The following is a 24,523-nucleotide window of genomic DNA, read 5'->3' on the forward strand; positions in this document are numbered from 1 at the left end:
ATGTCCCAAGTGACAAGGCTTACCTAGAGGAGATAGATTCTTTTGTGGTTCTGTTCCTGGCATCTCCCATAGGCAATCCCTTGTCCCTCTCTGTGCCTCAGTTTCCCCATTTGTAAATTGGGATGGAGGGAAGGATACTGACCCACCTTGCCCTAAAGCATAAGTGTAAATAACATGCTTTGAAATGCTCTAGAACTACAGAATGTTATTTGCAGGTGTGGTGTTTCCAAGCTTGGCAGGTGGCTGATTGGACTGAGCTGCAAATCCCACAAGTAAGGGGATTGGGGAATGAGGGGCTTCTGCTGCTAGGACCAGCAGCCTTGTGGCATGCCCTAGGACTGCAGCCAGGAAGCAGAGCTGTCCAATCTAAATGCTCCAGAGTGACTTGTGATTTTTGGGGGCCCAACTTGAGACACCTCCAAGGGGCCTGATTTCCAGAGTGCAGGTGCTCGGGTCTGTCTGAGAATTGGCCCCCTCCAAGGCATCTCACATGGGGCACCCAAAATTGCCAGTCGCTTCTGAAACTCCAGGCCTTAGTCTCCTGCCCAGGGGGCACTTGGCAATGAATTGGGTAATGACTGTTCCATTCGCCAGCTCAGCTGGCAGATAAGCATGACTGGCACCTTCGCCAGATGGATGTGGTCGGCTACCCAGCCACATGCTCCCCACACCCTGACTTCCCTTGTCATTTAAAGTGCCTAGCCCAGATCATGATGTTTAAGTAACCCAGCCTCTTATTTCTTGTCTGCAGTTACCATGGGAACTCCGGGGAGGTTGGCTGTTATGTCGCCCCCCGCCCACTGACCAAAGACAACAACTACTTTGAGGTAAACTTGCTTTCTGGGGCTGGGTGAACTCCCTGGGTCGGAGCTGATCTAAAGATCCTTCCGTGTGTGACACCACCTCTTGTCCTCTCTTGCTAGCCCAGCGTGCTGCGTCTCTGTGCTCTGCTGGCTTCGCCATATGTTCAGCCAGGGATTTCTGTACTGAGATTCCTGGATGCTAAAACTGGCATGGGCCTCCTGCATAACACCAGCCAGAGAATTTCTCCCAGTTACCCCTGTAATGAGCCCCATAACTAAAGCAGCCCTTCCAGAGAGCCATCCAGTCTGGCTCTGAGTCCTTAAGAGTTGGAATCCACCACTTCCACGGGTGGTTTGTGCTGGTGGTTAATGACCCTCACTGTTACAAATTGGTGTCCTGTGTCTGGTCGGAATGTGTCTGGCTTTAACTTCCAGCCATGGGTTCTTGCTCTTCCTTTCTTTGCTAGATGAAAGAGCCCCTTAGTATCCAGTGTTTTCTTCCCATGAAGGTACTTCGTGATCAGATCACCTCTCGGTCTCCATCTTCTCTTTGATAAGCTGAACAGGTGAAGCTCCGTTCTTGGAGATGGAGCCTGGCTGCTACTGTTGGTTTTTTTCCATTCTCCCTCACTTGAGCTTGGAGGGTCTAAATTCTCTCGCCACCCCGTTTCTGGAGGTGCAGCCAGCTTGTTGTTGCGCAGCATGGCTGTGTCCTGGCTGATCACCTGAGCCACTGTGTTGGTGTGGGCAGGTGCCGACGAGGAGCCGAGCCCATGTTCATGGCTGGAAGTGTTGCTGTTTGAATGGAAAGTGATTGTTCTCGTAACTACTTGCAGGTGTCGATTGTGGACAGTGGTGTGCGGGGCACCATTGCCGTGGGCCTTGTGCCACAGTATTACAGCCTGGACCATCAGCCGGGGTGGCTGCCTGATTCCGTGGCCTACCATGCTGACGATGGCAAGTGAGTTGGGTGCCCCCCTGCTTGCCAGATTAGTGGAGCGTTGAGGCGTGGCTGGGGAGCACATTGGTGTGTGCGTTTCCTGTGGCATTTCCTGAGCTGCTGATTCAAAAGGGCTCAGGGGCTGTGGGGGGAGTGGCGGAGGGAGGGAGGGAGGGGCACAGGCTGCTTTGGTTGAGGCCTGCTATACAGGGGGCTTTAGGTGCTGGCCTTTGTCACAGGGGCTGTGACTCTTGTGTGGAGTGAATGGGGGGTTGGGTGGATGCAGGAATTAATTTGATCAGCAGTAAAAGCCCTGAGGAGACCAGTGGCCCAGCTAGCCCAGTGACCTGTCTTCCCACGGTGGCCGGTTCCAGCTGCTTCAAAGGGAATGAACAGAGCAGTTTATCGAGGATCTATCGCCTGTCCAATCCCAGCTTTTGGCAGTCAGAGGTTTAGTGGGGAAATGACACGTAGATTGCTCTGGGTATCGCTCAACACATAGACATCCCCCCTTGTGCTGGAGCTGCGTGTTCCTTCTCTCTGTGTAAACCTTCTGGAAAACGTGCCAAGCTGCCACTGCCATGGAATGTCTGGTGCTGTCAGCCCTAGATTCTTAAGCAGGCATCAGCATCCTGCTGGGCGCTCCACTGAGCTGCTCCATTTGCTTCCCTTCCGAGGCAGCCCCACATCTGTGGTGAGGTCTGTACCCTCTGTGCTCATCCCCTCGTATCCAGACAGGAAGAACGGCCCAGGGGTTAGGGCACCAGGCTGGCACTTGAGAGACTTGAGCCCAGGTCTCCCAGACTTCTGGGGTGATCTTGGGCAAGTCATATAGCCGCTCTGGGCCTTGGTTCCCCATCAGCACCTGCCTCACACATACCATACATTAAAGATTGTGGGGTGCTCAGAGCTCCGCTGGTGGGGGCCAGATAAGTACCTAAGATGGATAGACGGCCAGTCCGAATTAGCTGGCTGCCAAGCTGTCAGATGTCCAGGCAGCTTCTTGCAGGGGTCAAGGTAACTGCATTGAGGTTAGCTGGGTGCTACCTGGAATTCTCTTAGAGACACCTGGAATCTTACTGTGTGAATGGGAGGGTTACTCCATTGATGATTCCCTGACAGTGTTTTGTGTCCCTGCGGAGGCCCAGGGGCCTATAGGCACAAAGTGTTCCTCCCTCCCCTGCTTGTTAATTTTGCCCTTTGTGCCGAGCCTGGGTGCCAATGAGTCTCACGTTGGGGCATCTGCGATGCTTTCCGAGGTCATTCCTTGCTCTTTGCACCCTCAGGCTCTACAATGGCAGAGCGAAGGGCCGACAGTTTGGGACGAAGTGCAGCTCGGGGGATCGGATTGGCTGCGGGATCGAGCCAGTTTCTTTTGAGGTCCAGACAGCCCAGATATTCTTCACCAAGAACGGAAAGAGGGTACGAGCTGCTTATTGGAAATGGTTGTCCATCTGGCTGGGTTTCTTACTGCTTGTGGGGGAGGGATCTGTTGAAAACCAAGTTGCTGGTGGAACTCACCTGTAGTCATGGCTTTGTGGGCATCAGGGCAGGCTCTGCAGAGATGAGGACGGGCAGAATGTGTGAGCTGCTCTTCCTGGGGCTAGATCCTCTAGATGCAGAGCAGGCTTCCTCCAGTGACATGGCTCAGCTGTGACCCACAGAGACCCCCTGACCCCATAGGGCAGAGGTTGGGGTTCAGCTCCCATGGCTAACTCTGCTACTGCTGGCAGGATTGACTGAAATATCAGGGACCTGTCGTGCTGCGAGCAGGTGACATCAGAGGTACAGGAGGCTCACGGAGGGTCTTGCTGGCTGTATCCCGTAGGTGGGCTCCACCATAATGCCCCTGTCCCCGGATGGGCTCTTCCCCGCCGTGGGGATGCACTCGCTGGGAGAAGAGGTTCGGTTGCACCTCCACGCCGAGCTGGGCAACGAGGAAGACGACAGTATCATGATGGTGGATAGCTATGAGGATGAGTGGGGCCGGCTCCACGACGTGAAGGTCTGTGGCACGGTGAGTGAACTGATGGGTCGCCCCTGCAGGGAGCCCGGGGCAATGTCTGCCTTCAGCTTAGGTGCAGGCTTTGAACCTGGTCCTTCCTTAGAGCGAAGGTAACCCAGTTCCTGCCATTCCCCTGCCCTGGGTCTCCTCCCCTCTCCAAAGAGAGCATCTTAACGCTGGGGGCAGGGATCTACGGAGCACGTGCTATGCAGGGTGTTGGCTGCCGACCTAGCTGGCAGGTGATCAGGGTCCCCTTGAGGCATTGGCCCCTCTCTACAGCAGGTGCTGTGCTCTGTGCTGGAGGGAGGGAATGGTCTGAGCTTGACGGATTGGCTCTGTGCTTGCGTTAGTTTGGGTTCTTACTGGGGTTACCAGGGGCTGTGATGTCAAACAGGGAAATTCCTCTGAATCCAAGGGTCTCTGGCAGGAAGGGCGCAGGTTGGAATAAGGTTTTAAAGATTCTCCTTCCCTGCCTTGTAAGCTACAGTGGCTGCTGCCATTTATACCGTGATAGCCTATAGACGCCCCATTGTGCTAAGCGCTGGACAAACCCAGAACAGATCTGCCCTGAGGAGCTGACAAGCTAAGTCTAAAATGAGAGACAACAAGTGGATACAACAGTGGGGGAGCCTAAGGAGCCAAAGAGACCAAACTGGCATCTTTTCTCCCCAGCTGCTACCCAGAGAGGTAGCATGGTCTAATGAGCGTGGCTCTGGACTGGGAGTCTGGAACCTTGGTTCTCTTTCCAGTGCCTCGGTTTCTCCTTCTCTGAAACAGGGACAGTGATCCTGAACTGCCTGCATACAGTGCTTTGTGATCTGTGAGGGGGAAGTGCTGGCTAATTGCTAGATAGAATTAGCATTACCCAAGAATGTGCAGGCTTGTGTGATCTTTTCCTCCAAAGCCAGATTGTTGGCTCTGTTAATTCCACAAACACACAGATGCTTATTTATTTTTAGTCAAGCTCGAGGTGGGGGTAGTGCGGGGGATTTCCCCCTACCCCCTGGAAATTCATCAAAGAAGTGGAATTGTTCCAAGCAGCTCTTTTGAAAACCCTGCTTGGCTTTGCTTTTTGGGCACCCCGGCAGCAATGCATGATCTCATAAGTGATCACCGCCCAGTTAGAAGGTAGAGCCTTGAACTCTTTGCCAGGTGCCTCAGTGCCTCCTTTCCGCTCGGCACTGGAAAGCAGCAGGAGTTGAAAATTTGGGACTAGCTGTGTATGATCTGTGCTTAGCTTGGGAGTTCTGAAGTCACTGGGTTGGGCGCTGCTGCGTCACAGTCCAGACACTCGCTCCGTCCCACTCGGCCTAGGGATGAAAGTCTTGAGGTCTCTCAGGACTCATGGCTGCCATTCTGCCCCACTGATTGGGGGCATCTTTATTAACTGTATATAACTGGGAGCTGCTTTCTACCAAGATCAGTTCTGAAGATGTGTCCTAGTCCCAAAAGCATTTATACTGATGCACAAAGTGCTTCTAGCCCTGACTGGCTGTGAGGTACAGGGCTTCGCAATCGCTCTGACGCCACACTTCAGCCATCTTTGCAAAGCACGGTGAGATCTGTGGTTATTAGCCCCTTTTTTACAGATGGGGAAATTGACTGGCTGCAATCTCTAGGGCAGTATAAAATCTCGGAGTCCTGACTCCCAATCCCTGACTTTACCTACAGGGCTATGCTCCCTCCCAGAGCTGGGGATAGAACCCAGGAGTCCTCATTCCCTTTCCTCTGCTCTCACCCATGGGCGGCCCCGCCCTTAGAGTTGGCAAAGCCACTCTTTACTGATCCCACCAGGTGCAAAGCCTTGGTCTGTCATGAAGAGGGCTGCAAAGCTAACAAGCCAATTGGCTCTGTTTCAGCGTGAACCTGTGGAAGGGTATGAATGCGTCCTTGGGATGCCCGTATGTCATTGGGGCTGCTGCAATACACAATGAGCTTGGCAATTGCATCTGTCTCTCTGCAGCGCGACCCGGTAAAATCCCCACTGTAGGCTGCTCCTGTCCGCTCCTGAGAGCGACGCGGCTAGTGGAGTCCCACAGGCTGGTTCGCTTGCCCCTGAAGCTAGCCGAGTAATCCAAGACCATGCTTCTCCATCCTTGCAGGGGATTCTGGTCTGGAGTGGCCATTCCCAGAGCCCAGCAGTAGCTTGGAGCGCTGCCATGCTCTTTCTGTTCCCCAGCTGCCATGGTTACCTGGAGCGTGGTCCCTATAATTATCAGATGGGTTTTACCCTGGCTGGGGGCAGGTGAGGAGCAAGTCCCTCATTGGCTGGGGAAAAATCTCAGGCTGCCATGTGATGATCCCTCTGCATGGCTGGGTTGTCACGTAGCTTCCGGGCCTTGGTCCTACAAGCCCAGCCTGTGGACGTGCTTCTTGCTGGTGTGGGCAAGGTCCAGCACTAGGCCTTGTTCAGCCCCTTTCCCTACCTGCAAAGGGTACAAGGCTGACGATCAAAGGTGGGGTTGGGTCCAAAGGGATGAGGACCAAAACGAGAGCCGCGTCATGCCTGGCTCTGCACCGGCCTCGCTGAGTGTCTGTGCGGGCTTCCCTGCAGAAGCCGGCTCCTCGGGACGTTCTCTGCCCATGCTCTGCTGCACTGACCTCTCGACATGGGTCATTGCCACAGGGTGGTGGAGCCTCCGGTTGAGTTGGCTCTCCTGGCTCTGTTTTTGGCCAGCACGCCCCGCCCTCTGGAACACTGCTTCGCTTCCCTCCCTGCCTTTGCGGAGCAGGGATCTCTGTGTTCTGGCTGCTCCCCAGAGCCGGTGGGTGCAGCGGGGCGGTTCGTCACCTGGCATCCCAGGCGAACCCAGCAGCGGGGCTGGCGGTAGCTGCCTTGTTGGCGTAGCTGTAGGGCCTAGCACTTCACCTCGCTTCCAGCACCCTGTTGTGTTCGGTAGGGTGAGAAAGGAAACTGCTGAACGTGAGGGTGGATCGACCCATGGGCGTCTGAATTTCCCGCTTTCTTTGTTGCTGTGTCTGGATGCTCGCTGCCCTTCTAGTGGAGGTAGAGCCTGTGGCTGCTGCATTACCCCTGATGCTTCCGGGGCATCCTGAGTGCCGCATGCTCTAACACATGCTGTCCCACGGCAACGGGAGATCTGTGGTTAAAGTAGGGGACTGGGAGTCAGGACTTCTGGGTTCTGTTCCTGCCTCTGAGCCACTTTCTGACCACAGGCAAGGCTTTGCCCTCACTGCCCGTTTCCTGCCTTGTAAAATTAGGGCCAGTAATATCTGCTGACATCACGGTGGGGCTTATGAGGCCGGCTTAGTCTGAGGGATTGGAGGGACTGGCTCTGTAATGAAGTGCACAGCAGTGTCTGGAGCCCATTCTTGTTCGTGAGAGGGCTCTTCCCAACGCCAAACATACCTTCTCCTCCTCCTCCCTGGTCCAGCTGGGGTCCTTTTCCCCTTGTACTTGCATCTCCTCTTTCCTCTGGGGATCCCAAAGTCCTGTGGTAGAGGAAGACAAAGGCAATCCTTTGCTCACAGATGGGGAAACTGAGGCACGGTGGGTGTGGGGTATGTGACTTGACCGAAGTGCTGTTGTCCGTGGGGTTGGAAGCTAGAACCTTGTGCTAATCACTAGCTGCTGCTGCCTCCTCTTCCCAGCTGGAGCTCTCAGAGCATTTCTACCCTCTCCCAGAGCCTTTTTCAAAAACAAACTCGGGGCCCAAACCTTCTCCAGCTGTTAAAGGATTGCAGCTGTGAACGCAGACCCCACGTCGCAGCACATGTGACGGCCGCTCGTGTGTGCCGGATGGAGCCGGGCCGGACCATTTGATCAAGGCGCCGCGGCGGGGAAGAATCCGCCGTCTTGGGCTGCATCCTTTTCCATCTCAACCTCTGTTAACCGCCCCCCCAATTCTCCTCTGACATTTCATTGCAGACAACATCTGTGAAGTTGAATTTTGAGGCAGGGCCAGGAGAGACATTCCAAGGCCTTCGCTGACCTTTAGACAGAGCGAGTGTTTCTCATCTGCTCCCTGGAACGGCTGTGTGGGGTTTTGCCATGGCTCCTGCCTGCCAGGGCAAGTCTCTTTGGTTCTCCCCCCCACCCCCCCACCCGTTCCCTCTTGCCATGTGTAAATACCGGCCAGCTCAGCCGCACTACCACAAACGTTCGAACAATGCACGGTGCTAATTGACGCGGGAGGGTTGGCAGGGTGTGGCGTGAACACCGAATTAGGAACTTTATAAATAGGCTCTTGCATTCTTTCACGGTACAGCTGGCTCCTGTGTGCGACGGCACCCCACCTTTACTCCCTTGGTTTGCATCAGCCCCAGCAGAAGCCACTGTCCCTCTCTCGGGCAGAGGGATTCCCACGCAGGTGCTGAACTCTCCCATCTCCAAAGCAGCAGGGTGTGGTGGCTGGGGTTACTGGGACTCAATAAGGATAAGTGCAGGGTCCGGCACTTAGGATGGAAGAATCCAATGCACCGCTACAGACTAGGGACCGAATGGCTAGGCAGCAGTTCTGCGGAAAAGGACCTAGGGGTGACAGTGGACGAGAAGCTGGATATAAGTCAGCAGTGTGCCCTTGTTGTCAAGAAGGCCAATGGCATTTTGGGATGTATAAGTAGGGGCATAGCGAGCAGATCGAGGGACGTGATCGTTCCCCTCTATTCGACATTGGTGAGGCCTCATCTGGAGTACTGTGTCCAGTTTTGGGCCCCACACTACAAGAAGGATGTGGATAAATTGGAGAGAGTCCAGCGAAGGGCAACAAAAATGATTAGGGGTCTAGAACACATGACTTATGAGGAGAGGCTGAGGGAGCTGGGATTGTTTAGCCTGCAGAAGAGAAGAATGAGGGGGGATTTGATAGCTGCTTTCAACTACCTGAAAGGGGGTTCCAAAGAGGATGGCTCTAGACTGTTCTCAATGGTAGCAGATGACAGAACGAGGAGTAATGGTCTCAAGTTGCAGTGGGGGAGGTTTAGATTGGATATTAGGAAAAACTTTTTCACTAAGAGGGTGGTGAAACACTGGAATGCGTTACCTATGGAGGTGGTTGAATCTCCTTCCTTAGAGGTTTTTAAGGTCAGGCTTGACAAAGCCCTGGCTGGGATGATTTAACTGGGAATTGGTCCTGCTTCGAGCAGGGGGTTGGACTAGATGACCTTCTGGGGTCCCTTCCAACCCTGATATTCTATGATTCTATGACTCCTTGGTTCTTCTAGCTCTGCCACTGACGCAGCGCTTGACCGTAGCCATGTCACATCGCTGCCTTGTGCCTCAGTTTCCCCTCTCTAAAACTTCCGAATTCTGGTGTGAAGGCTTAATGTCTGTAAAGAGATCCTCAAATCAACAGCATCTTATGAGTGCAGAGTGTTACTTTTAAATAGGCTCATTTCCTGGTCCACCAATACAGAGACCGTCCATTTTCCAAAAGAGACAGACTGCTTGGAGAGGGGCATTTGCCTGGGACAGAGCTTCTTACAGGCACAGACCAGTTTTGTTTCTTCATTTCTAAGTCACCTGTCCCCCAAAATGCTGTGTCGGATGAGAGGGGTCTTGAATGCAAACATCAGATGAGCTCCTTGGGGACAACCTAGTGCTGTTGGCAGCTGGGGAGTGGGGCTCCTCTGACAAGTTGGTATTGGGTTCTTCTGGGGACTGGATCAGCGCCCAGATGTGCCAGCTGGGGCATGCCAGCAAAACCATAGTCCTGCATGTGAGCTTGGCACCAGAGTGTTTGTCTCACTGAGATGACTTAGGCTTGGACAAAGCTACCTGTCCTGTTGTCCCTAGTGGGGAAATTGTGCACGAGGCAAGATCAGGCTTTTAAAGCCAAGACTAGGAGCTGGGAGTCGTGGGTCAGTGGATGACCTTAGCCAAGTCGCTGCTACTCTTTGTGCCTCAGTTTCCCTCTCTCTAAAACTGAGGGTAGAGAGAGCATGGGTATCTACCCCCAGTTGCTGACCTGGACAGAGGTCCCTCTGACTGCTACTCTCAGGGCAAAGCTGGCTCTCCATTCTCCAATCCCTAGCAGCTGTGATTCTGGCATCTTTCAGAAGTCGCTTGTTGTTTGGCTTCTTTTAACATCATAATGTTTGCAGAACTTCTGTTATCTGCACTAGGGTAGCACCTTTGGGCCCCAACTGAGATGGGGGCCCCGTCATTCTGGGCCCTGCACATACAGTGAGAGGTGATTCCTGCCCTAGAGAGCCTGAAAATTAAATAAACAAAAGGCCAGCGAAGGGCTGGAGGGAAATGAGGCTCGGACTAGACCTGGGCTTTCTGTACGTGCAGTTTTGTCCTGGTGTAACTGGTGGTCGGGGTGATTTGTTTTTTTGACCCGTCCGGTTATACCAGTACAACCCCTAATGTGAGCACAGGTATGCTGGTGTAAAGGTGCCTTTGACTGGTATAGCTTGTTCCATTTCCCCTACAAGAATAGGTCACCTTTATACTGGTAAGTCTGCATTCCCATCAGGGGCTTGTGCTGCTTTCACAAGATCAGTACAGTTAAAGCATTGCAGCGTCCGTGTGTGGACAAGGCCTGGGATTTAAAGATGGGATGTTGTCGGGTAGCCTAGACTTTACAGCATGTGCTGAAGAACACTCTGCTTTCTCTTTACTCAGCCTGAGAAGACCTGTCTTAGCTCGAGCTAGCCACTGTGGTCCATCCCACACCTCTAAATCCTAGTCTAGACAAAGCTCCAGACACCTGCTGGAGGTCATGCAGCAGGTTGGTGGTAGGGCCGGGAATAGAACCTGGGTGTCCTCAATCTTTCCAGTGCCCTCACTGCTAGACTAACTGCCGCCTGTGTATTTTCTCTCCTTAAGAACATGTTGGTGGCTTAGCCAGACGGCCGGAAGTGGGGTTGAAACAGTGGGTTCTGGGAAGGAAGGAGGCCTGGCAGTCATGTTGTTACACAGCCACTCCAGGAGCATGAAAGAGTCTTTTCCTCTAATCCTCGGTATAGTTCAGGCCTGATCTGATCCCTTTCTCTTGCCTGCTCCATCCCACTAGTGACGGGAGCGCATAACTAACCCTGATCCCTGCTGGGAAAGGGGGTCCGTGGGTGGCCCTGCCACACAGCGTGTGGGGGTGGCATGAGCCTGCGGGGCTTTAAGCAGCATGACGGGAGATTCCCTGCACTGACAGTGGAATCTCAAAGGTTCTAATCTTGGGTCCATCCAACTTTCTCGCCCAGGGGTCCTTGCGCTTCCTCCCCTTTCGTGGCTTGCAGCATGAACGTGTATTATCAATGAGACAGAGCTGGGCGGGAGTGGGAAGTTCTGTCGCTCTTCCAACACTTTGTTTGGTACTTACTGTTTTACCTGGATGTCCCTGGGATCCAGATACGTGCCCAGTCCCTCTTTGAATCATGCTACGTTCTTGCCCTCAACAACATCCAGTGGCAATGAGTTCCACAGTCTAACTGTGTATTGGCGTGGAACATAGCCCCTTCTTTTCCAACTTCTACCTGTTCCTCCATGTGCCTGACTCAGAATTCTGGTGGATAGCTAATTACTTTTGCTACTAATTGAGGCCATAGGATGGCTAGTTGCTGCCAGCTCCTTACCCGCGGGAAGACCAAGCCATCTGTGATGAGACTACCTACCTCTTATACCTTGCTTTTCATCAGTAGATTTCAAAGTGTAATTATCTCCATTTTCCTGATGGGGAAACTGAGGCACAACGGTGACATGACCTGCCCCAGGACGGTGACAGAGCTGGGAATAGCACCCAGAATAGCTGGTGCTCTATTCACTAGGCCACACTGCCTCCCTCTAGTGGATGGGCTCTGGCACTGCTGTGTTGCCAGAGAGATGAACTCAGTGAGCCATCTCTGTGGCACATCTAGGGATTTTTAGCTTTGGGCCCTAGCGAAAGAACAGACTGGATCGTGAGGATTTCCCTGCACCCGGGGGCTGAGGCAACAATGAGTAATAGGCAGCAGCAGTTCATGGAGGACACGTTATGCCAGGCAAACTTGAGGGCTTTTTATTTTCATTGGCTGGAGTGACTTTGGCAAAGGGTTTGAGATGGTCTCGCGCTCCCTGTCCTGGGGAACTAGCTTCAGTGCATGCGAATCCAATTACCCTCCTGGGCTGGAGCAGACCTGTGTGGCGTTGAGATGAGGCTGGGGTGCCGTGCAGCTGCTGGCATTCAGCCTTTTATTTAGCAGCTGGGAAGAGTTTGCTAAATTAGCTGACCCACTGAAATTGCGGGGTGGCAGATACCAGTGCAACAAAGGCCAAGGGAGCTAGGAAGGTTGTCGATGTGGGCGGGAAATAGCCATGGGTCTGCGGTGTTGCCCGCTGCTGTGATTTCTCTCATGACTCTCTCGCTGCTTGGTGTCTCTTTACTCCTTAAAGCACCATCTCCTGGAGTCATGTGACAGAATCCTCAGCTTGGTTTTTTTTTTTAATTACTGAAAGTTTCTAGCTCTTGTGCTTGTGGAGAAAAGCTAGAAAACTTGACCCCAAATGTTCAGAAACTGGAAAGCCAATAAAAAGGATCACAAGCGATTTTTTAAACCTCGTGATTGGCTTAAAAATAATCTCGCAATTTTTGGAGCCTGACTTGGCGTTTTTGGATGTTTGGGGCTGGCGATGCTGGATCTGAACCTTGTTTTTTTGTTGTAGCATCGACTGCTGCGAGTACATGTTGCCTTCACAGAGCTAGCTACGCCAAGTAGCGAGTGTCAGCAGGCTCCGGCCCCTCGAGGGAAAACCCACTCTGTGCCTAGTCGGTGGGCAGGGGCTCCAAGGGAGATAGGCAGCGAATTGGCTGAGAGTTTGTAGTGCAGTAGGGGCCCATGTTAATTCGGCTGCACCTATGTTACAGATCCGGTGTTAGGTGTCCATCCAGCATGCCTAGAACCAGCCCAGGCTCCCAGGTGCAAGTACAAGCACCTCGCTGCCTGGAAGGCATCACTGCCGAGGGCTGAGGTGGGATGCAGAGCAGTGCTGCCGATCAGTGGGCGGGAGCGAGTAACCATCCCCAAGCAGCGGGGAAGGGAGGCGAGAGGCGGCGTTCGGGGTGGTCCGAGCGTCTCCGGCCAGGAGTGTGTGTAGTCAGCCCCCCTTCCTAGCCCAATTCCCAGTAATCAAATCTCCTCTCGGTCTTTTTTTCAATCAACTAAACAAATTGAATTCACTGTCAGGCTTTTTTTTCTAGCTCTTAGCTCACTTTTGTGGTTCCTGCTCCAATTTTGAAACTCCCTTTTTAAAATGTGGACCCCAGAACTGTGGCCAGTGTTGCGATGCTGGTCTCAGCAGCGCTTCATTAGAATCCAAAGTCAAGGCTACGCATTCTGTGCTGCAGCTTGACGCTGCAATGGAGAGTACGGCCAAGATTTTCAACAGGGAGACTAAGTGGCCCGTAGGGGAGGGATGGCCTAAAGGTTAAGGTGCTAGCCTGGGGCTTGAGAGACCCAGGTTCAGTTCCCCACTTTGACTGTGACTTTGGGCAAGTCATTTAGGGGGATGCTGCCATTTGAGCCTTTGACAACAAAATCCATTCTTAACCTCTCTTGTGACTCCATTTCCCCATGTGAAATGGGGATAATAGCAGGGTTGGGCAGGTAAATACACTAAGGATTGTGAGGTGCTCAGACACTGGGGACAGGGCCTAGATTTAGGTGCTTAAGGGCCTGATAGTTCAGCTGTTTATAAAGGATTGTTGGCATCATTGTCATGTAATAGATGGAGAAACTGAGGCACAGAGCAGGGTAGGGGGTGAGGACTTGCCCCATGCCACCCAGCAAAGCAGTAGCAGAGCTGATGTCTTTGAAAGCGACTAGTGATTTTTTTGCATGTCTGGACTGCTGATCAAATGGCCTGGTTTCCAGAACGCAGGTGCTCGGGACTTTCTGAGAATTAGGCCCCTCTAAGAGGGTGCCACACTGGGGTGGGGTAGGGGCCTCCGAATCGCAATTGCTTGAAGGCCTGGGACATGATTTTCAAATTTCCTGTGCTCTGCCTACTGCACCATGCTGCCTTTGCCTAATTTTAATAATGTCCGACTGACTAGCTCTCTGATACAGCTTATCATAGAATCTCAGGGTTGGAAGGGACCTCAGGAAGTCATCTAGTCCAACCCCCTGGTCAAAGGAGGACCAATCCCTAAATGGCCCCCTCAAGGATTGAACTCACAACCCTGAGTTTAGCAGGCCAGTGCTCAAACCACTGAGCTATCCCTCTTCCCTACCAGGAAAGAACAATCGGTGAAAACCACCTCCGCCCTTGGGCCAGCCTAGAAGGGGAGATTGCAGACTGTTCCTCTCCATCTTGCCACCCTTAGTGCTGAATAAGTTTGCCCCTGCTAAATTCCCCCTCCCCCAATCCGTTGAATCTCTAGCCAGGGCTTTTCCGTTTTAGCTCCAGACTGTCAGGAAATGATAATGCACATAATTCACATTCTTCTCTCGGACAGTCTTATTACTGACGGCCCTTGATGAAAGGCCTGGTTTGGGTGCTCCGGTTGGCTGGGAGGGGGAGGTAGAGGGCAGTTTTATCATGTGTCTGTCTGTTCCGAAAAGTTGGTTGTCTTGGAATTTTCGTCATCTGCGCCACAATCGCCTCGGGCCGTCTCCTCCCCGCACACGCTCCCCGTCCTGGGGAATTACACGGGCCTCTTTCTTTTTCCAAACCCAGCTGCCTGCTAGGAAGCATCATTTGAAGGGAAGCTGGCAAGGGTGGAACAAATGCCCCCTTGAGAAGCCCTGCTGAGATTATGGGCTGATTCCCTCCCTGCCCATGGCAAAGGATTCTTAGGTTTGTCCATACAGGGACCCCCTGGAACCTTCATCCATCAAGTCAAGATGCCATTCAGCAATGTGAGAGAGGCCAGGTGGCATGTGCCCCCTCCTCACACCAGGTCCTGGCCCCCCCCCGGTTGAGAACTCATACCTAGGTGACCAGCCAGCATGGGACTGCCTTTCCAGAGGGGCACTGTATTCAACCTGCCTACGCACTCAGCGGGCTGCCTGAGCCACTCTCCAGCTTTGTGCCTTGTTCTTCGGGGGGGGCCTTCTCAGACTTGTCCTCGATCCTTGCAGTTCCTTTTTCCTGGCTCAGCGCCGCCCCCATCAAACCAAAGAGGAGCTGCGCTTGCCCATTGCAGCTTAGGAGCCACTCCATTGTGCTCTGCACTGGGAGGCTTCCAAATTATAGCTCTTTCAGGCCTGAAGCGTCTGTGTGTGATCATCTCTTTGAGCTCCAGCAGCGACCGAGCTATTGAGGGTCCTGTCGCTCACTCTCTGAGCTGTGATTGCTTCTGAACGCCGCGGAAGACACGGCGCAACCCTTATGGATGCAGCTATCGTTGTCTCTTAGCGCAGAGAGCGTTCCCAGCTCCAGTGGGGGCGAGGCAAACGCATTGTTGTATGGGTGTATGGCCATGGAATGGGGCATGAGGGAGGCCGGAGGGTGCTGGGGGCTGCACTTTGAGCTGGAGTGTGGGGGCTGGGAGGGATTGTGTAGGCCTGGGAGGAGTCCCTGTTGATGTTGGATGGCACAGGGCGGGGCTGGGGGGCGTAGGCTGGTAGCCGCTACTCAGTCTGTTATTCAGATGATGCCTTACTAGTTTTAAAGCAGCTAATTAAAAGGGGATTAAGGTATTTTGTGGGCAGCACCGCTGGGTGAATCACTGCCACTGCTGTGAGCGCTGCCATGGCACTGGGTAAACAATGCCCCCCTCCGGTCTCCAGGAGGAGCGTGCATGCCAGCACCTTTGCTGGGGCAAGTTGCAGCCGAGGGGCGTGAGCTGCTGGTGGGAAGCTTCCCATCTGGGAAGGTCTCCAGGGCCAGCGGCCCGGCTGGTGGGTGCCAAGCCTGCCCCTAGAAAGCGGTCACCCAACTCTGGGGTGCCAGCACTGGGGTCTGAAGGTATCTTCCCACAGATTCAGGGCAGCGGCAAGCCTGGCACCTCCCACGCTAGGGGTGAGAGGTCGGAGGTCAGGATCCTACAACCCATGGGCTCCGTGGCTGCTAGCCTGTGGGGCAGGTTGTGCTGGTGGTTTTTGTGTTGTGAGCATCCCTGGAGCCCATTTCCCTCCCCAGGTTTTAGGGAATGGGGTGGGGAGAAGGAGCCACCAAAGAGTCTCAGACTGTGCCCCCTACCTGGGAAACCCCTGGATATGTTGCCCCCCCAAATCCAGCTTGGATTAGGTCTGGAGAAGCTTCCAGGGGATGGGAATGGAAAACCACATGGGGAAATCTTCCCCCACTGCCCTTCCCTCACCGAAAGGCAGTTCCGCCATTGACTTCAGGGGAGCCAAGGTTCCCCCCAGATGCCTTGAGGCACCCCGCCTCAAGGGCTTTGGAGTTGCTCTGTAAGATGCCAGCTGCCCTGCACAAAGAGTGGAGCCATAGGACTGGAATGGTCGCTGAGGTTATGCCTGGTTTTGTGGGAGCCCCATCACATCATCCTGGCCAGAAATGGATCAGGTCCCTTCTTCAGACAGCATAGGGCACTTGCCCCCAACCCTTCCTACTGAGGCTGCAAACCCACTCCTCTCCTCCAGCCTCAGCTGCTCCCTGGCCAGTTAATTCAGATTTGTTCTTGTGCCAGCGTTGTCCTTTGGCTCCTCAAGCTCTTCCCCCTTCCCGGTGTAATTTACCTAGAGCAATTGGATCCCCCTCAGCCTTTGTCTGGCTGAGCAAGCCAAGCCCCTCCTGTCTCCTCTTGTGAGATCAGCTCCGTTCCCCTGGTCAACCTAGTGGCTCTTCTCAGCATGTGCTCCACTTTGAATGCCGTGTTCTGGCCTGGAGCACATGCTCTGGTTGTGTATTGCAGCAGAGCTAGCTGAGGGAGGATTGTGCAGGGGTGAGGGCTGTAGCCTGGGGATTGGGACACCCAGGTTCAATTCCTGGCTTTGCCACACACTTCCTATGTGACCTGAGGGCAAGTCGCTTAGTGTCTCTGTGCCTCAGTTCATGGCTACTGGGGAAAACTGCCCCACCTCGCAGCAGGGTTAGGAGGTTAAATACATTGATAAGTGTGATATGCCCAGAAGCTGCGGTTATGGGCGCCATGTTTGTACCTACAGTGGATCTATTAGAGCATGGAAAAAAATGTCCCTGGCTCTGAGCAAGCCCCTGGCTCTGCACAGCTGAGTGGCCCCACAAACCCCTGGCCATTCTGCATCTCCCCCAGTGTTTTAGAGCAGTTGCTGTGCCCAGGAAACTTACCCTCTTCATGTAATGGTGTGCAGGCTCTTTCCCATCAGCCTGTAGGACTAGCTCCTGGTCTGGTGCTGTCATTGGCCCCAGCCCTGTCTGGACGCCACATGCATGCATAATGTGCAGCCACCTACATTATCTGCTGTTCTAATCGACGGAGCTGACATGCTCTTTTACGTGATCCTACGTAAGTATCCTTCTCTTCTAAGCTTGCTTTCTTCCAGCAGGGGAACATTTACAGTCTCTTTCCAGTGTTGTTCCTTGTCAAGGAGTGACCCGAGGTGACTTCGTCTTCCAGAGCCTCGTGCTGATTTTATTTTGGTTCTTAAATGGATGAGCAGTTCTCAGAATCCCGTGGCAATGCAGCGACTGAGTGGAAAAATGTAAACCACTGACCCTTTCCATGGCTTGGCAGGAGCCAGCAAATATTGGTTCAACATGCAGCCGGGCTCCGAGATGCGGGGTGGGGGAGCTAAAATGGACAAGATGCTTTGGGCCTGGTACAAACTAATCTGTCAGCTCCAGCTGTCAGCCAGTTCGTGTGTTGTTTTCTTGATTGCCAGGCCTTTGACGTGGTGTGTCGGCTATTGCAACTCTGATCTTGTGAGTGTAAATAAGACTCTCTTCCTAAGAGATGAGCCCAGGCAGCCCTGGGGAGCAAAGGAGGGTGTGAGGTTGTCTCGTTTATGATCCCTGAAGGGATATTTTTCCACGCAGCTGCGTTAGGTGGGACAAGGGCCCGGCTTGCTGGAGGCAGGAAACAAAAGCTGATGTCTGTGAAGCAACAATTGGAATGTCGGGTGCTGTCCAAAGAAAACCTCGTGACACAGGGCTTGCCTCATGAATCTGCAAAGCTCCCGGCCTTGTAAACATCCCCTTCTCCTCCTGAAAAACCCAGATTTTGCAATTCCCTCTGGATCCTTAGAGCAACTGGGACAGAAAATGCAGCTTTCTTCTCTCTCCTCCCCACCCTCCCAAAGTTAGCCAGATCCCAAGCGAGATCAGTTTAACTCAGTCTGTACTACTAGGACACAATCTATTTTTTCTCTCCAACAGAAGCTGTTTCTTCTAATGACTCCCCTTTCCTTCCCAACCCCAGGGCTTTTCGGGGATGGCTGGCTCTCTTGAGGAGTTGGCTATGGGGTGTTCTGGGTGATCTGGTGGGACGTAGGGGGTAGCCTAGAACAGCTGTCGTCGCAGGGTTGTCCCTGGCTTGTTTGAAAGGACTGAGCGGTCTCATTCTGCTTCCTAGAAGATGCTTCTCTGTATCCCAAGGGGGACAAGGCCTGACATGCTCTTTTATGTGACCCTTGGCCAGGCGAGCAGGTTGGCTGGCTTCTGTTACTTCCTTTCCCTCTTCTGTTGAAACTTACCAACCTTCAGTTCTGAAATCTGTCTGAGCCCCCCTCCCGGTCCCCAGTGTTGGGGGCATAAGTCCCTCCCACTGGGCAGAGCTAGATCACTGTATAACTAAGCCAGACTGAGTGACCCCACCCATAGGGCTGCAGAGACCCAGCTGGTCTCCTTCCATACAGGCTTTTCCATAAGCCATTCACTTCACCTTGAAGTGCCACGATTTAAACTGGGCCGGAGAGCTGAGTGGCATTCTCCTTTGCTCCCTGCCGGGCTACGAAACACTCCCAGGCTAGGGACAGATGGAACCTGCAGCCCAGGCTCCCCCGGGTCACTTGTGCAGTGCAGACAGGAGCAGGGCCTGCTCTGTGGCCGTGCAGGGGACCTTTCCAGGGCAAACAATCGATCATTCTACAGGTTAGGGGTTTGCTACCTATGACTTGTGAACAGGTGCCTGGGGGGTGGGGATTCACCCCGTCCTTCCTGTATTGCTAAGAGAGGGGAGGGTGTCCTGGTTATCTGGGAGTGGGATACTGGGTGAGGAGCTGGGACTGTGTTGGCATGGGAAAGATGAGAACTGCTGCCATAGGAGTCCCTGCCTTGTGGGTCTCCGGTGCCACGTCTGCTCTCAGAGGTTGACTCCGATCTCCTGTTCTCTGCAGCTCCTGGAGTACGTGGGCAAGGGGAAGAGCATCATCGACGTTGGGCTGGCCCAGGCAAGGCACCCCTTGAGCACCAGGAGCCACTACTTTGAGGTGGAGATCGTAGACCCCGGGGAGAAGTGCTATATTGCGCTAGGCCTGGCCCGGAAGGTAAAGCCACTGCGGGGAAAGTGCCTTCTGGATGGGTCCCACACATCCGTCCGATATGTGTGTCTGTCCACGAGCCTGCTGATAGCAAGAGTGGTTTGAGGTGGGGCTTCGGAGACCAGGTTGTTCTGAGGAGATCTCCCATCCGTGGGATGACCCAGCCTAACCATGTTCAGCTTCCACGAGGTGCCCCGATCGTTACACAAGCTGCATGTTTTATTATTGTGCCTATTTATTAAAAGCCCCTTCCCAGGCACCCCTCTCCCCCCCAGCAGGTGAATGATCTAGCCAGGCTCATTTCTCTTTGTGAGGTCTCACCTGATTGTGGCATAGGAGCCATCCTGTAGGCTGCGCTGCCTCCCCCTCGAGAATGCAAACCACCCCCTGCCCCTTTCCTGCCATCTGTTTGTGTTTGTCCTGACATGTGGTCTGGATTCATGCACTCATGTTCATCTCCCGGGTGATGCAGCACATTACCCTCCCCTGCTGCTGCTAGCATTCCTCATGGCACATCGGGCTTGCCAGGTCCAGTCTCTGTGTGAGAGCTGGCCCTGGGGTTGGCTGTACCCACGTTACCAGGTTCCATTCTCTTGCCAAGTCAGCTACTGTCTACAGGGATCTGCTTGTTACCCAGCTGTGCCTTGTCTGATGACAACCTACGAGTGAGGCTGCCAGGACAGCCCTAATCTGGGACAGTGATTGGAAATTGCTCTGCCGGCACTACGTGAAATGAGGGGTGGGCTCTCAGTTCAGTTCCTAGTGAGGGAGTGTCTGCATTGCAACGGGCACCTCTGATGACATTCTCTGCGGGGACCATGTAAAGTCGGGTCTGCACTTAGGTTTTCCCGTGTTAACTGTGTCGGCTTTGCCCCCTGACTTATTCTGGTTCAGAGAAGCGAAATAAGCGATACCCGCATAAGCAGTTTTATACTGGGATAACTCTCTACACTAGGCTTTCACCTGCATCACCGCGTTGGCAAAAACCTACCTTGATGGCAATAACTCTGCCGCTCAAACAGCTAAGAGCAGGCCTGGCCTAACGAATGAGACCAACACAGACCCTCTTAGGCGCTTTCTTCCCTAAGAGAGAAGGTGTTTTCTGTTCCCAGGTCTGCCACTGGCTTGCAAAGTACTTCTCCTCCCCCCTCCATGCCTCAGTTTCTCCATCTGTAATGTGGGGACAATGATACCTCTTTGAAAAGCGCTTTGGGATAAGAGCTAGGGATGATGATTGGTGGTTAAGATGAGTTGATAGGAGGTAAGCACTGAGGAAAGACTACACTGTTTGTAGTTTTCACATGAGTTGGTTGGCGGGTTGCGTTCTGGAATGAAGGGGGCAACCTGTCCATGGCCAGACCCCAAAGGAAGCTGCCCCTCCTCTCAGAAGAGAGGACTCAAAATCGTTAACAGGGCAACAAAATGCCCACGTGAATGGCCCACAACAGGCAGGAGGTGCCCCTGGAACCTGGGCTGGGAAGAAGCCAGAAGCGACCCCGTTTAATCCCGCTGTTCCTTGCCCACTTTTGCCGCATTCCAGCTGCAGCAAATAGGTGGAAATGGGCGCTTGTGTCCAGCGGTCTCTTGGGGGCAGGCCAGGTTAAGTGTGACAAGCCACGCTGGGTCACAGCATTGTCAGCTGGAAACCCTAAATTCCATCTACCCCTTGTACTGGTTTGGTCCCTGTCACCATATTGTCGTCATGTCACGACCTTCCGTGTATTTAACCCCACACGCCCCTAACCCTAACCCCATTGTACAGATGGGGAACAAGCACAGAGAGACTGAGTCCGTTTAAACTGTTCCCTAAACCTGGATCTGTGGGACCAGGGCTTATGGAGTTGGGATTTCTTGAGTGTCCGCACTGCGTTGTGAACCTGGGTTTGCAGCTGCTGGACCCGTGTCTCAGCCATGCTAATGTATCTGCGCTGTGCTGCACGGACCTTCTGACTCGGGGCTGCAGCTTGGCAGGCATCCCACACTGCTAAAAGACAGGGCTTGGAACCGAGTCTCAGTGGGACTCTGGCTCTGACCCACCCTCCCAGCAGGGTTCTAGGACTGAGGGCTTAGCGCCCTGAGTCAGAGTGATTTGTTTGTGGACGGAAGGGGGGCTTCAGAGCCCAGGTTCAGTGTTCAGTGTAGACATGCCTTGTCCAAGGGGCAGCCATTTGACTAAGTCCCAGGTTTGCGTACTAACCACTGGACCATCCTTCCTGTCTGATGTCCAGGTGATATTGTCGGGACTGGCAGCACCCCAACCCCTCTGATTGATGCAACAGGCCTATCCCTGTCCTGGGTCCCCAGCCCCGTAGCGTTCCCGCTGCGCCGCTAGCCAACGCACGCTCTGCACTGGGCTGGGCCGCGGTGGAGCAAGTTGCTGCGTAGGTCCCAGGAGCATCTTTCAAACAGGGGCCAGAAAGCTCTGGGGAGCAGGTAGCTCTGAGTCACCCTTGACTCATGCTGGTGCTGGCTGGCCTGCTGTTAGCCTTGGCAGCCTTCGGGCAGGGTTCCCTCATCCCCGGTGGTTTGGGATTGGTCTCGGTGCAGTGCATCCTCATTCATTGAGCTGCAGCCGTCTAATCCCAAGGGATTTACCTGCCGGTGAGTCATGCACCTGAGGCAGGCCATGCCACGGCCTCCCAATTAACTCTCTCATGGGCCAAGCGCTCTGATTGCACAGGGCCTGGTTCCCCTCCCCTTCCTGAAGCCAAGCGAGTCACAGCCTCCATCGGGGATGGCGGGAGGGGGCATGCCGTGGCGCCAGGGATGTGGCTGGGGGGAGTGGGGGATGTGTCTGCTGCGCTTTTACAGCTGGATTTTCCATCTCGGCCCAAGGCCAAAGGCAAACTCACATTTTATAGGGAAATATTTTAGCAATTCCCGCTGCTGGAACTCTAGGTGATAATGGGTGAAGTCATGAGACCCACCCTCCCTCCTCTCTCTGCCCTAGGACTACCCGAAAAACCGCCATCCCGGCTGGAGCAGAGGATCTGTGGCCTACCATGCAGGTGAGCGAGGCAGGACTGGAATGGGGAGGAATCTAAGTCTCTGGCCAGAACCCAAAGGAAGCTGTCCCTTCCCAGTTTAACCATGCACTCCCCAAATGCAGCAGCATCACCCAGGGGCAGCCACTGGCAGTCAGTGCAATGCACACAACTTGGGGGACGGTGGAAGTGTCATTCTCCCAACACTGGACACCAAGCTTTTAGTGGGGGAGTTTTCAAAAAGCAGCTAAGGGAGTTAGGTGCATAAATACCCCTGGGGCTTGCAGAAGCTTTTGAAAATGTCTTTAATGTCAAAGGGTCCGGCTTTCATTCTGCTCTCGGGGCAGCCTCTCAGCGGTGGGGTCTGGATCGTGAGTGGAGAAGTCCAGGGAGTTGGCAGCCCACCAGAGCGAGGCCCGGTGAGGCTCGGTGTTTGGTCCCAAGTTTATCAGCCGGGAAAGCTGGTTAATGTTCAGGCCACAGGTAGCTCCACTTGCTTACAACCCCACTGGTTACTGCTGCCATATCTGCCCATCTCCGGCTTGCGATGGATGATGGTGGTCCTCTTAGCTCTGAGTCCTCTCGCGCTGTGGGCTGGATCCAGTCAGACCCACTGCACTCCAGCAGGGATGGGGGATGAGTTATTTCCACTAGGGGCTCAGTTCATCTGGCTGTTGCCTTTCAATCTTCTTACGTCAAAACTGGCCTGCCCCCTTTCTGCTGCCACACGCTCCTCTGGGTCTTTGATGCTTGTTTCTGCCTGCTTTGAATTTAGCCCACATTAATCTGCACCCCAGGAAGAACAGCGAGCCATTATTAATTTGCTAAGTACCCGAACATGCAGCAGCCCTCTGTGCGTTGTCTATAGCAGGGGTTGAACCTGGGACTCTTAGTCTCAAATCGTGAGCCTCTCCTACCTGAGCTAACAGACCGTAGAGTCTCCTCTTCTTGTGTGTGATTCAGCCAGCGGGAACAGTCACCCAGTAGAGGGTGGGTTACAGTAACATCCCCACTACTGACTCTGCTCTCGAAGAGTGGTTCTCACCCAGCCCCTGTATGGAAGCTGGGCTCAAGCACTGAGGGCTGCAGGCCCGGGTGTGGACACATTCCCCCTCCCAGGGCTCATGATAAGAATGAACCGAGGCTGGCTCTTGTGTTGCTCGCTGTGAAAGCCCAGGGGACTAGCGGGTGCTTGGCACCAGGCTCTTAGGCAGAGCAATCGACCAGGGATCTGGAGGTCGGACTCCCTGGAGCCTCCAGCTGCCTTTCCTTAGAGGGTCAGATGAGCTTCTGTGGCCTGCGATGTGCAGGAGGTCAGAATAAATGATCACCGTGGTCCCTTCTGACCTTAAAATTGACGAGTACAGCGAGACCTGGGGTTTCCCTGTTGGCACCGTGTCTGCTCCACTGGGCCAGAAGGAGCTGGCAGTGTGGCTAGCTGAAGAGTGGGGTTCTCTCCCCTGCCTTGGACTGTAATGCTGGCTTTCGGCTGATCCCCATCAGCTGAGAATTAGCTACTAGCATGCTGAGCCAGCTGTCCCACTGTGGCTGCTCCCGGCCAGCACGCTCCACCAGCTGGGAGCTGAACAGCTGCTGAGTGCAGGGTTGGTCCTGGGGACTTGTTCCTGTGACCTGCTGCCTCTGTGGCTGCCTAGAGCTTTTGGAGGTGCTCGCTGCAAAGACCAGCTCCTGCTCTGATCATTCTGGCCTGTGTTACCCAACACACAGGGCTGTAAGTGTCCGTGCTGAACCTCTCTCTAGGGGCCCCTCGGCTTGATCTCTGGATGTGAATCGGCATAGCTGCTCCGAAGTCAGTCGTGCGACACCAGCCAGGCATCAGGCCAAGTGTGTGTAACCACACAAGCAGATCTCCAAGGAGCCACTTGGCAGATCAGAGCCACAGTGCTTAGAGCCAGGTGGCTGCTTGGCTCGGGGTATGGCTTTGGAGCACCACCTGCATCTGCTGCTGCCCAGGCTCAGCCGTGCTTTCGGGAAGGGTGTTGAAAAGATTTAGGTGATGTTGCTAGTCCAGCAGCAGAGCTCCAAGCATTTTACAGAGAAGGGCAGTAGCCTTATCCCTGTATGACAGAGGGGGAAACTGAGGCATGGGGCAGGGAAGTGGATTTCCCAAGGTCATCCAGCGGCAGAACTGGGAATAGAGCCCAGGTCTCTTGAGAGTCCCGTCTAGGGTTCTACACACAAGGCCAGAAGCTGCTGAGGGCAGGATTTTTACAACCAACAGTGCCTGGGTGTTTTCAACATCTCTGCTTGAGTCACCCAGTTATGGGCTCCCAACCCCTGGTTCAGGAGCCCCATTGCCACCATCTAGTGGTGATCGGGGTTTGTGTGCGGGTGCCTTGGTGGCAGCCTGACCTCTTGCTATCTCTGGCCTAGGTCAGCCCTTGAGTCTTGGCTCTTAGTGGCAGAGGCACTGTTGATGCAGTCTCAACCCTCGATGGACGATTGAGGCCTGGTCACCGTAATCCTA

At 53.9% G+C, this 24,523-nt stretch overlaps 1 protein-coding gene across 2 annotated transcripts in view; it reads left to right on the plus strand.

Moving 5' to 3' along the window:
• SPRYD3 (SPRY domain containing 3) overlaps nt 1–24,523 on the plus strand; it is a 38,590-nt gene that overhangs the window by 5,436 nt on the left and 8,631 nt on the right. Inside the window, exons 3-8 of one of the 2 annotated variants that reach the window (XM_084610787.1) lie at nt 752–827; nt 1,640–1,764; nt 3,030–3,165; nt 3,572–3,760; nt 18,908–19,057; nt 22,002–22,059. In XM_084610787.1, the coding sequence (XP_084466913.1) occupies nt 752–827; nt 1,640–1,764; nt 3,030–3,165; nt 3,572–3,760; nt 18,908–19,057; nt 22,002–22,059 (734 nt within the window). The remainder of the gene's footprint in view (nt 1–751; nt 828–1,639; nt 1,765–3,029; nt 3,166–3,571; nt 3,761–18,907; nt 19,058–22,001; nt 22,060–24,523) is intronic. The other variant, XM_084610788.1, reaches the window with a different exon arrangement.

The sequence above is a fragment of the Lepidochelys olivacea genome, assembly GCF_965140295.1.
Source record: "Lepidochelys olivacea isolate rLepOli2 genome assembly, chromosome: 20".
Taxonomy (NCBI): Eukaryota; Metazoa; Chordata; order Testudines; family Cheloniidae; genus Lepidochelys; species Lepidochelys olivacea.